A 13,263-nucleotide genomic window follows, 5' to 3' on the forward strand; every position below is an offset into this window, starting at 1 on the left:
TGTGTGTATCAAGTAATATTTTCCTTCAGGGCCAGAAAGGGCACCTGTTTCCATGAAGACAAGGCAAGGGTAAGGGGAGAGGTACCGGTGAGCAGGTACCTGGAAGCGGGTCCTCTCGCTGGCATACTTCTGGTAGTGCAACATTGCCTGCAGAACCTTCTTGTGGCCCCCGGGAACCAGGCACACGGCGCCCAAGATTTCCAGCACGGCCACCTTCGTCTTAATGTTTTCTGTGCTCAGACTCTGAGCAATTACATTAATACTCTCAGAATGAGCCAGGACATGAGCCCGACCTTGAGAGTTGTTCATTAGTGCCTTTATGCAGCCAATAAGGGAGGTATGTATACGGGACTCAGAGGTCTCGTAGTCCATTGTCTTCAGAAAGTTGAGAATACATGACAGGCCATCCAAGTCAATGAATCTAGTTACAAACCTGTCAGGAAAAGAAGCAATTAGATTTAGTCATGGGGGGGGGTGGGGGGGTGGTTCATAACAGCCCTTACTAGAAAAGTCTAGGGGAAAAGAAGTAGACTTATTTTCTGAAGTACCAAAAGGTTTACACTAATGAGGTCTTGTGCTTCTTCCACGGCACAGACAACGGTTAGTCTATTATACCTTAACTGGTACAAAGAACCAAATGAAAGATCACATATCCATAAAAAGCCAGAAGCAGCAGTCACTCTGTGTGTGTGTGTGTGTGTGTGTGTGTGTGTGTGTGTGTATACATTTTTTTTTTCTCTCCCTGGTGTTGGGATGGAACCTAGGGCCTCACATATGCTAAGCAAACACACTACCATGGAGCTATACCTAGAATATATATCATATATATCCTGTGTTAGTTTAAAACAATCTGATGATCTGAGTTATTGGAATATCTAGTTCCCAAGTGGTGCTGTTTATTGGGTCTAACCATGGCCCCCTATCCAGGAAAGTCAAAGAGCAGCGTCTTTCAATTCCAAGACATTTGCTCATCAAATAAATGACTCCATTTATTCCTAGTTTTGTAGCAAAACCTTTCTTTTACATGACACGATACATATAATCCTAATATATAAAACAGGTAAGAGTCATGGTTCATTGCTATGAATTAATTTTAGCAATATTTTTAACATTTACTGTGAAATCGATGGGAATTCACAGTGCACATGTGCGTGTCAAAGCTTCTGAAAGGCCCAGAGATAACATAACCTGTTTCCTGACTACCCGAAAACTTTCCAATGTGTTTACCTTTGGATAGCCCCTCACTCCCAGGAGTGCAGAACAGACTGTGAAGTAATGAGCTGGTTATAGTTAGCATGGTCTGGCAGACCTCTGTCCACACCTGCACAGTGGTTCTGATGAATCAGTAATGTTTTGTTTTTTAGTTTGCATTTCGTTATCAAGGAAAGAAAGGCAATTGTTGTTTTTGAACCGTCCCACCCAACCACATGACCCTTAAACGAGTTGGCTTCACTCACAGCACCTGAGATAATGAAATATTCCTGGAAGAACCTCACCAATCCCAGAGGCCTTAATGGGGACTGATGATGGAGGAGGCACAGCATGGAAATGGTTACTAGAGAGGAATGAATCACTTGCCAGCAAGTCAGCCCATTTTTTAATTTTTAATAATGGTTTTATTGACATATAGTTCACATGCCATAAAATTCACTGATTTAAGGAGCACAATTCAATGCACTGTGCAGATATACTACATTTAGTTACCTGTTTGTCAGTTCATGGGGATATGGGTCATTTCTATTTTTCCTTTGTTTTATCATTTTGAAAAATGCTTATATGAACATTTGTGCACCAGTTTTCCCCTTATCTACAGACCTAGGAGGACAACTGTTGGGCCATATGATAGCACCATGTTTAACATTTTGAGGAACTAGTTGCCTTTCTAAATTCCAAAATGGCTATACCATTTGACATTCCCAAGAGCAAGGAATGAGGGTCTCAAGTTTTCCACAATCTCACCATCTTTGTTTTTTCAATCTCTCTATTTCTCTCTCTCCCATCTCTCTTTTGCTCTGACCCTCTTTCACTCCCTTTCCTCCCTTTAAAATTTTGTCTATCCTAGTAACTGTCTGCCTATCATTCAAAGAAAAGAACTTACCAAATGCTCAGTGATTTAAGTATCCACTCATGGTTCAGTTACATACCTTAAATTTAAAGTTCCTGGAAGGTTTGACTAGTGCAGAATAAAGAAGGGTGAGAGGAAGGGTGAGAGAGGAAAGAGAGAGGAAAGGAGAAAGGAAAGGAGAGAGAGAGGAAAGGAGAGAGGAAAGGAGAGAGAGAGAGGGGGAGAGAGAGAGGAAAGGAGAGAGAGAGAGGAAAAGAGAGAGAGGAAAGGAGAGAGGAAAGGAGAGAGAGAGGAAGGAGAGAGGAAAGGAGAGAGGAAGGAGAGAGGAAAGGAGAGAGAGAGAGGAAAAGAGAGAGGAAAGAGAGAGGAAGAGAGGAAAGGAGAGAGGAAAGAGAGAGGAAAAGAGGGAGGAAAGAGAGAGGAAAGGAGAGAGAGGAAGGAGAGAGGAAAGGAGAGAGGAAAGGAGAGGAAAGGCACCTCATTGGCTTTGTCCTCAGGGCTGTCTTTAAACTTTCGATGGTTTTACTTCTCTCTTCTTCTTCTTCCTTCTCTAAAGCCAGCAGAGATTTTCTCTACAAAAGAAAACAGAAGTTACTTCTTTAAATATTATGTTTTAATTATTGTACAAACAAGGTAAGCTCACAGACTATATGCTACATCACTTTTATTACAAATAATCAGCACATCTATGATTACTATTTAGTACAAGTATAAATGTAGAATACCACCAACCATTCCATAAATTTTTGTCTTTACTATAAGTCAGTCCATCCAAATTTAAATAACTTTTAAAAATGTTTAGAAATTTTAGAAAAGATTAAGTTGCTCAAACATTTGTATAACTATTCTACAATGACACCCTGATATAGATATTACTATTTATATTTGATAGAAAGAAGATTGAGCTGCTGAGTGCATCGTTCTGGCAAATAAAGGTAAAACTATCACATGAGTAGAGGAAGGAGACAGGAACTTTCCCATACTATGCACCTTATTTCTCACTTGAAAAATGAAATATTAAAAATTTTAAAAATTTTATTTTTATCTCATGTGCATGAGTATTTTGCCTGCATGTATGTAAGTGCACCACATATGTGCCTGGTGTCCACAGGAGTCAAAAGAGAGTTGGAGGCACTGGAACTGGAGTTAAGGACGGGTGTTAGCCATCACGTGAGTGTTGGGAACTGAACCCAAGTCCTTTGGAAGAACAGTAAGTGCTCCTAAAAGCTGAGCCATTTCTCTAGACCCAGGATTATGTTTTATAAGGTTAAGATTTATTTTTTAAAGGTAACAATTAAATTGACTCTGATATCAAGAAGGATTCCACTTTCAAAGTAAATGCAAGTTCCTGAAATGATTCAACATCAATTAGAAAACAACGTATGGAAGGAAGAAGGAGGGGAGTGGGTTTTGCCCAGAGAGAAGCTACAGAAGAGCTTCTCTGACTCACTTTGATGTGGCAGGTCTGAGGTAAGGCCTGAGCTGCTGAAGACCTGCAAAAATTTCTAGGTAATGTTGATGCTACAGGAGTAAGGTTCTAAGTAAGCACCTCTCAGGTAACCTTATTAATTAATTAATTAATTAATTGACTTATTTACATGTCTGTGTGTGTGTGTATGTGTCTTGCTTACACATGAGTGTGCAAGTTCATGTGCATGGAAACCAGAGGAGGATGTTTTATGTCCTACTCTATCAGGCTCCATCTTATTCTCCTCAGAAGAGGGTCTTTCTCACTGAATCTGGAGCTAGGCTTTCAGCCAGCAAACCCCAGTGATTGTCCTGTCTCCAATCCTCACAGTGCTGGGGTTATATGTGCGTATGTGTCTATGTCCATCTTTTTTTGCGTGGATGCTGGGGATTTGAACTCAGGTTCTCATGCTTGAGCAACAAGTATGCTACCTGCGGACCCATACTTGATGGTCAGAATTGTAAACCTGACAGAACCTAGAATCACCTGAGAGACGGGTCTCCAGGCATGCCTATGGGAGATTATCTTAATTACATTAACTGACGTAGGAGATCCATCTTAATAGTGAGTAGGACCACTCCCTGGGCAGTGGAATCTGGACTGGTACATGAAGAAAGCAAACATGCATTCAACACTCTGTTCCTGATTTCAGATGTGTGATGTGACCAGCTCCTCAAGTTCTCGCTACCCTTGATGTCCCTGCCATGATGGACTGTGCCCTTGAGCTGTGACCCAGAATAAACCCTTTCTCCCTTAAGTTACTTTTCTTGGAGTATTTTATCAAAGCAACAGGGAAAGAAACTAAAACACTATCTAGGCAGCCTTCAGGTGACACAAAGTCACCTGAAAGGTTTACAGTCCTTTGATTCCCTTCATTCCATGGTTGCCTGGCTCACTCAAACACCCCTCCTGCCCCATCTCCAGCTCTAGCAGCCTCTAGCCATGGAGCTTCCACTCCCTTTTCTTCAACTGAACACATGCTTGTCTCTCTTGCCTTACCTCTTACCAACTCTGATAAAAGGCTGGGTTGGGAAACAGCCAGGTGACTCCATAAAGAAAGAAAAGCTTGACTCTTATCCTTGGTCTCAATGATCCAGCCTCTCCCTTTGTTTCAAGGTCATAAATGACCAGAGGGAGACTTAAGCATTTCTTTTTTAATCAATAGCATCAACATGAAGTAACTAAATGCTAATTAAAACCTAAATTTGGCCTTATGATGAGAGGGGTAAGGCCTAGAGAAGATGACTAACACATCAGTGTCATTTATGGCATGTGAGAAAGAAACTTGGTAGGATTTTTGTTTTTGTAACTTGTCATTGTTCTGCTGAAGCTGTCCTCTTGCTGCTGACATGTCTCAACAGCTGTCCCCAGAGGACAGGAGAGGAAGAAGCTATATGCAGAATCAGCCAATGAATTCCTCCAAAGCACCATGAGACTCATCCTGCAGAAAAATCAGCACAAATCCAGTCAAGGATGTTTAATCTCCAGTGGCAGCTGAACTCCTTCAGAGTCTTAAGCAATTGCTTTGAATCTGCAGCTCAGAGTCAGGACTTTTATAATGAATATCACTCCTTGTTCTTGAGCTTAATTTTACAAAACCATTCTGAAATGAAAGACTATGTGTTTTATTGTGGGTCACTAATACAAGATGAAGGTGTGTGTACTTAGCCTTTTAGTAACCCAAGAGGATGGAGCACCTGAACAGATAGCATTAAGTCTCCCCTCCCCAGCCTGAGTTGGGGAGATTCATGAAATGCCATAGAAACTTACATTGGAACTTCCTAATATAGGGAGAATTCATTGATTCATTGCCTTCCTCTCAAACCAGAAGAACCATGACCATCTCTCTATGTGAAATAGTCAGACTTGGATCCAATACTGCATTTGTTGTGTGAAGAAAATGGATGAACCTGGCATTCTAATGCTACTTTTTATATAGAATCTCAAGTTTTCGGGCTTTAAAGAAGGAGGTTTTATTTGCAACTTTTAGCAGATAAGGGAGATAGGCCTATATTTCTAGAAATAGTCTCTAAGCCAAACAAACAGTATGTACCTGTGCATTCACAGGACAAGCCTTATGATGGCTCACACAGGAAGCGGGCAAAAGAAAAAGTACACACTGGCAGAGGGCCTTCCAGGAAAGCTGTCGAAGTACACGTTAGAACATAATACGCAAATGTGGCACAGATATCCTGTTTGGCTGGGAATGGGACAGAAGCTCTAGCTTGAAATATTTCTTCAGTATGAAACTCATAAGCCAGCCACACTGAACGTCCTTTCATGCTTTCCTCCAGACCTAAAGCCTGTTAGGTTGTATTCTTTTATCACAGAGGGATTTTTTGTTTTTAATTTTTTGAAAGCCAACAGATCACTCAAGGGTCCTGTAAAGAACAAAGCATTCTTGTTATGAGGCTTATGTAAAGTAACTTAACTTGTTCCACAAAAGGCTGGTTTCACAGCAAGTGTGGCAGCTTTCAACCTGGACTGTTTATCAGACTCTTGAGGCATTAAAGAAAACAGATGCCTGCTCTCTCTCAGGAAAGTTGTCAGTGTCCACAGAGTCTGCTTGGGGGGCAGGGAAGTGTTCAGTCACCCAGGCCTTTTTCATGTGCCACTCAGCTTTAAATTCCGAGGTATTGAGAGGCAAACTGAAAGGCATCTTTGCACTCAGACACAGTTTAAATCCCTAATTAGATGACCACTTCCTAATGAGATGACCTTGAGCAAAGTAACGCTCCTCAGGAGTCTCAGTTTCTGACTGTAAATAGTACTCTTAGTACAGTGTGGTGGTCAAGATGCAAAGTATCTGTTACACTCCTGATCACATGCCACCCATTCAACAGTGGTCGCTGCCACTGATGCCACAGATGATGACACCATGGTCAAAGGCCTCTTCATCGGTCTAAGCAGAGAGACAGAGTCTGGCTCCTGGAACGGTAAGGACTTGGAGGAATTAGGTACTGTCCTGTCCTGAGCGACAGTGTCTCACAATTTCTGTTGTGTGCTGTGGGGAAATCTCAGCACAGATGTCAGGGCCACAGCTAGAACTCTGCAAGGAAGAGTTGGGCCACCAGGAACCAGGATGGTGAGACAAACAGAACAGGGTTTCTGGTATCACTGGTCTCCTGGCTCTTTTGAGTAAGCCAGAGTTTTGAGGCTTGGTTAGTTCATGGGCAGTTAATGCCTTTTATCTTTGACTCTGGAAAGATAACGGCTCAGTTCTAAAAGAAGCAGCATTATTAGAAAGCTTTGTTAGGTGTCTGACACATAAAGGACAGCAAAGTCCCACAATCTAATAGCCTTGCCCTTCCTGGGGAAAGACTTTGGATTAGGAACCAATCAGTTAAGCTGTAGGCCACTCAAAAATGTAGCAAAGAGCTGTCCAGGAGACTGGAGGAAGGGAAGATTTTGAAGAAAGGTCACACACTGTTCATCACAGGTCCTGTACCTCAAGGATAAGCCTACTCCAGACAAGGCAGGAAAAAAGTCATTATGGGACAAACTAATATAACTATCCTAACATCTGAAGAAAGAATAAACCATAACACTTCATATTCTTCATTTAGAGCAGGGAATTCATTAACAAAGCATTTCTTTTGTTAGACATCAAACAACACTGACTTAATTACAGGGACAGTCTGCCCTGACAGTTATTTTTACAATAGAAACAAGAATTCACAAAATAGCCTTTACATGCAAGAAATGTTAAATGGCTCCCAATTATTACTGCTTATATAGATGCACAGAAAATTCCTGGTGGTCATCAGAAATCTCATATTCTGTCAGCATATCCACATAAATGCTGAGATCACCCTTTGCTTGTCTTTGGCACGGCACACAGAGCATTGAATAAGATTTGTGGTTATTTTCTCTTCCTTTCTGCTTTAAGAATAGAAACCCTTAAGGCAAAAACGTATGCAATTTCTTTTATAATTTATACAGTCCTGTTCACATTTCCCAGGCTGTTTATTATTCAATATACAACAGCAGAATAGGCATCTTCAGAGAAACAGCGAAAAGAGGGGGAAGTTACTAAAAGTCAAAGCCTCTCAAAGTTTATCAAAGACTGGAGGATTCACATATTCTAGTCAGTTTTTAATTTTTGCAGCAGCAGCAAAATGCTGGACGATCTTAAAGGTTTGCTTGAAATGGTAAGAGATGAATTCTCCGTAAGGATCTGGGTGAAGACATGAAAGAACTAGAGACGTGCATTGTGGAAGCTATCTTCTCTTTGGATATTATAAACTTAAAGTTGGATATAACCAATTCTTTTTTTAATGTGTGGTCTTTTTAAAAAATTTTTTTATTTATTATTTTTATTTTGTGTGCATGAGTGTACTGCCTGCATGTACGTGAGTGCGCCCATGTTGTGCAATGCTGCAGAGGTCAGAAGAGGACCTCGGATTCCCCTAGAACTGGAGTTAAGGATGGTTCATAGCCGCCATGTGGGTGCTGGGAATCAAACCTGGGTCCTCTGCAAGAGCAGTCAGTGTTCGAAACCGCTGAGCCATCTCTCCAGCCTCTGGATATAACCACTTCTTAATATCATGAGTGTGACTAGTAAGGCATAGACTGTGGTCAGCCTCAATCAATGGTAATTTCATTTAAACTATTAAGGCTCAAAGGCTGAAGCTTTATTTTCTGCTATGAATTTTGCTGTGATTAACAGACACCCTTCAAACTGCTTGGAATACTAGCATCACAAAAGCATCCACATCAGCAGAATTCAGAGTTAGATACTGACAATGCATTTTAAGTGATAACTGAACTCCAAAGCCATGGACCAAGGCTTTTTCAAGAACATAATGATTACTATGTTGCCTCATCAAGTTATTTTATGATTCTTTATTTTAGTGAGAAAAGAGCATGCTGATCCCCTGTAAAGTCAAGAATCCAGGAAGGAGCCACATTCCAAGCAGGAAAGAGAATGGCAAGAGGCTATGAAGACACAGTGTAGTCACACTACTGGTCAGTGATGCCCACTTTTACAGAAGTATTGCAAAGCTCTAAATAATTAGCTAGAGCAACAGCAAGCTGAAGTTGAACATGAGCCATATTTCAGATTAGATTTCTTCTTATAACACTAACGTCAATTATACTGTATTTAAAACACACTAGAAAGGTAACCTTGCCAAGTAACACTTCAGCCCTCTTCTCCTTCCTCTCCACAAACACTGAGTGTTTAGAGTTTGCAAAGGTAATGACATCTGGAAGGTCTTACTCAATCAAATTCATTGTGCAACTGTGTATTTTGTACTAGATTTTAAACTGTGTGTCAGAGAATATAAATTATACCTACAGCAGCCATGGAATTGAGCTGATCAATGTAGAATTCAGGCCAACTTGTAGCTCCTTTGTTTTCTTCCTGGTCCTACAAGAAAGAAAGGAAAAAACAAAAAGGTGACGCGTTACAAGAAATTCACACATGGGAGCATGTCTGATACCCCATCTGGACAATGGCCTGCAAAGCCACTGAAGACATAGTGACAGGAGACTTATTTTTAAATATCTGGTCTTTAAATAACTAAGATGGTCTTCCCAATCCAATTTCCAGAGAGAGAGATGAAGTCTCAGGTGTGACAAAAGCACATTTTCTAATGTGCTTTTCTTCATGGAGGAAGGGGGTTTCCATGGGAGCTAGGCCACACCATGGTGGAAAGTTTTTTTCATTAGGGACACAATAACACCGAGAAGGGGACTCTAGGTCCCATGCCACACCAAGAACTATACTGGGCCTAGACATCTGGATGGTGTTCAGGAGTGAAAGAAACCTGCCTTATCACTGACCAGAGGACTTGGCCCATTCAGACCACACTTTTTCAGATAGCTTATTCAGAGTCCAGCAGAAAGTAAAAAATTTGAAGTAGGATTTCATTTGATGTAGCAAAAACTACATTCTTGACCTTAGGTGGAAGGTAATAAAATGAATACACATTGGTCTCAGTCTAGCCCTCCTGCTGCATCATCTTAGGAGTTTTGATAGAAATTCAGTTTGTCTGTGTTAAAAAGAACTGAAACGTAAGAGCATCAGAAACCCATTCCCAAACAAACCCAGCCAGTTGCAGCTTACAAACCAGGGACCTGGAACCAGAGCATTTAGGACTTCTATAAATAGGGAACCCTGTCAGCTTGAACCTAAACCTCTAAAAGAGTCAGTTAGCTGTGACCTCTGCTGCACACAGGCACCAAGCTCTTCCAAGAACAGCACTGCAGTCAGGATTCTATGGATTTCAGTATTCCTATGTGGTAATTTGTCAACAGGGCTGAGAAGGAACATTCTGGGAATTCTCTACTTTTCCATTCAGAGCACCTTAGTATGATGCACTGCCTTGTGTCCTTGGAGAAGATGCTGTACAGAATATACACAGCTGCTGTCTGATGCTGAAGTGGTTACTGTGATTTTGTTTTCTTTGTTCTGGTAGCCCATTGAGCAGCACTCTATATATTGGTCCTTAGAAGAGGTTTCTAGGTAGAACTTTTAGTTATAGTCTTAGACTTTATCTGAAAACACTCTCTCTCCCCCCCCACCCCCAAAACAGAGTCTCTTCAAGTAGCCCAGGCTGACTTCCACTTGCAGCAATCCTCCTGCCTCAGTCTCCCAAGTGCTGAGATTATAGTTGTAGCCACCATGGGTAGCACCCCCACTCCATCTACCACCTTCTCTAAGCAAATTTTTCAAGTGAGTTTACTCAGGGGGGAAACAAATATAATTTTGAAACTACTTTTAAGTAGCCACAACGAGACAGTAAGTGACTGATTACAGGCCACATGAGAGGACCATAACAGATGAGATGAAAACTGGATGGTCGGGACCAACTCTAAGCAATACAGCAGTAGCCTCGGTGCTAGGCTGGATTACATGCTCATAATTTAAAAAGGTTCAGGAAACCTGATGAGCTTTTAGAACAGCTCTTGACTACAATGTAGCATGTTAATAGAAGAACTTTGGTGGCAGTATAAATATTGAATCCAGCTTTCCTCTTAAAAGGAGCATTAAAAAAGCAAAAACCTTGCTGTTACCCACGTATTTAACAAGTCAAACCCCACAGTGATATTCAATGGTATTTGAACCTATAAAATAAAATAGAAGGTGCCAGATCTTTCTGTTCTTCTGAAACTAGGACAAATTTCCAAAACAAAGTCAAATCGCATGTACAAGGTCTCACAAGAGCCTGTCTATTGTAAGTTTAATAGTCCAGGTTATGAAAGAGATTATTTTAGAAACTGAAGACTAGTACTCAGAGAGAAGACTCTACACTTTGGAAATGTTTTAATAATGCAAACAGATTAGGATAGTGTACTCAAAATAATGGCGACAGGCTGTTTATTTCATGTGCCTTGGTGCTGAGAAAAATCACACATGCTGTGATGTGTGAACCTCCTTATAAAGGCACTATTGACAGCACTATGGTAGCTGGAGGCAGGGCATCACCAAAGCTCTTCCCTTTGGCAATGCACTCCCAGCTTCCTGTGCAGTTCTGGTCCTTATACGTGAAGTGTGCATCAGTAGCCTGGTGAAGCATGTCTGTGAACCAGTGATTTAAGTGGCTAGTAAGAGTCTGAGAAGCCAGAAAGAAATGAACAAACTGTTCTGGGTGGGAATTTGGGGAGTATGTCCTATAAAGAGCACGGGACACTGAGACATGCCAAAGAGGGGCTACTGTCTTAAGTTATATAATTTTGGGGCTCGAGAGATGGCTCAGTGGTTAAGAACACTGACTGTTCTTGCAGAAGACCCGGGTTCAAATCCCAGCGCCCACACGGCAGCTAACAACTGTCCATAACTCCAGTTCCAGGGGATCTGACAGTCTCTTCTGTCCTCCACAGGCACTGCACGACAAGGGTGCACTTTCCTACATGCAGGCAATACATGCATACACATATACTGAGTTCAATATTGTAAACTGTATTAATTCAACAGCGAACCTAAACATTTCATAGCCACTTTTGAGAGAGCTGTATCTTTGCTCTGGAAACTGTTATTGAGCATATTAAAGCTGTAATGATATGCTTCTTCTAAAAAAATAATATTAAAAAATGTAGGAAACAATATTTTAAAATGAAATAGAGATCTTCTTTAAAGGGTAAAAACCCATTCAGTTTTATATCTTACAGGGTTTATACTGAGTTCAATATTGCATAACTCTATTAATTCTACTGTGAACCTGAAAATTTATAGCCACTTTTTATCATTACTTTAAAAATTTTTAATAACTACTTGATTAGAAGAAGCATTTCACTACAGATTTAACATATTCAATAACACACTCCAGAGCAAGAGTACATCTCTTTCACAAGTGGGTGCAAGTTTCTAGGTTCACAGTTGAATTAACAGAGTTATACAATATTGAACTCAGTATAAGCCCTGTAAGACATAAAATTGAATGAGTTTTTTAACCTTTAAAAAAAGATCTCCATTTCATTTTAGAATATATTGCTCCTTGCAGAAAGACTCATTGTTTTTTATACTAACACTGATATGTTGGCGCATTCATTTCTATTCTGTGTGTATCTGATTATTGCCAGTCATAATTGGTTGCACTTGGATCCTTGGCACCTGTGTATGTCTATGAAGTCATCGGGTAGATTTCAATGGTAATGTTTAGCACCTCTACTATTTAGCATGATGTAAATTTCCATGTTTCCTCCTCAAATATATTTTTTAAACTTTTTGATTTTTTTATGTGTGTGTATATCACACAGAACATCCCAAAACATCTTATTCAACTATATACCTACTTCCCAGATGGCACCCTTCCATAGCCTCCCTCCCCCCACTAGAGCCCTTACACTCTGATATCCCTGCTACTGTCTGCTGTGTTGTTGGCACCCCAGCCAATCCCTACTACTTGCCCTTCTGGTGAATCCAGTCAGCCTATCTAGAGGTCTTTGTTTTAGGAGGGTCAGCTGTTCCTCATCTAGCGGCAATCAGTTGTCAATATTCCTTTAGATAAGATTAGGGTCTGCTGTTCATTTTCCCAGTTCTATGCTGGGCTACTATTTGGGAGTCCCTTTGGCCACCCTGGCCAACAGCTCAAAAGAAGGTATCTCCTATCTGGCATTGTTGCTTGTTATGTAGCCTTTAGCTATACATATGGACTCTTAAGAAATTATAGTGGCACCTTTAATCTTTGGTTATACTTTCCTTTTGGGTGTTTAAGGCCATACAGTTGGCCCAGAGAAACCAATTTATTTTTACTCTTAAGGTCGTTTGAGGATCTGTTCCTCAGGGGTCACATGGGCTTGGGAGGAGCCCCTGGCTCCTTTCTTTTGCCAGTTCCACCTATGTGAAGATAAGTCAAAGGTCCTGCTCGACCATGGTTGGCTTTGCTTGGAAGCATGGAGGAAATGATTCCTCTGTGTTGACCCTCCTCTTTGTAGACTGGACACTGGTTCGAGTCCATCTGGTGGGGTCTCCTCAGCCTCCTTGATCAAGAGGACAGGTGACCCACCACCATTATAGGACATTTTGAGAGATGCTCATAGTCCCCTGGAACTAGTCGACCTAGGAGTGCAAGGAACAAAAACTGTCCTTTATGAGGTCTATCCAGCCACTTTTGAAAGAGATGTATCCTTGCTCTGGAGTGTTTTACTGAATATGTTAAAGCGGTAACAAAATGTTTCTTCTAATCATGTAGTTATTAAATTTTTAAAAAATTTAAAAAATAATAATTCTTCAAAGCATAAACAGTCTATTAAAAACCAAAAGTAAAGAGAAAATTGTGTCCGG

General features: G+C 40.8%; 1 protein-coding gene across 3 annotated transcripts in view; it reads right to left on the minus strand.

Annotated features, from left to right (window-relative positions):
- The window catches only part of Daam1 (dishevelled associated activator of morphogenesis 1), a 188,100-nt gene that overhangs the window by 49,076 nt on the left and 125,761 nt on the right, over positions 1 to 13,263 (minus strand). For all 3 annotated transcript variants that reach the window (XM_008839503.3, XM_008839501.3, XM_008839502.3), the window contains exons 4-6: positions 8,833 to 8,904; positions 2,543 to 2,637; positions 100 to 433 (exon numbers count right to left, since the gene is read on the minus strand). In XM_008839503.3, the coding sequence (XP_008837725.1) occupies positions 100 to 433; positions 2,543 to 2,637; positions 8,833 to 8,904 (501 nt within the window). The remainder of the gene's footprint in view (positions 1 to 99; positions 434 to 2,542; positions 2,638 to 8,832; positions 8,905 to 13,263) is intronic.

Source organism: Nannospalax galili, unplaced genomic scaffold, assembly GCF_000622305.1.
Source record: "Nannospalax galili isolate Female #2095 unplaced genomic scaffold, S.galili_v1.0 scaffold336, whole genome shotgun sequence".
In the NCBI taxonomy this organism is placed as follows: Eukaryota; Metazoa; Chordata; class Mammalia; order Rodentia; family Spalacidae; genus Nannospalax; species Nannospalax galili.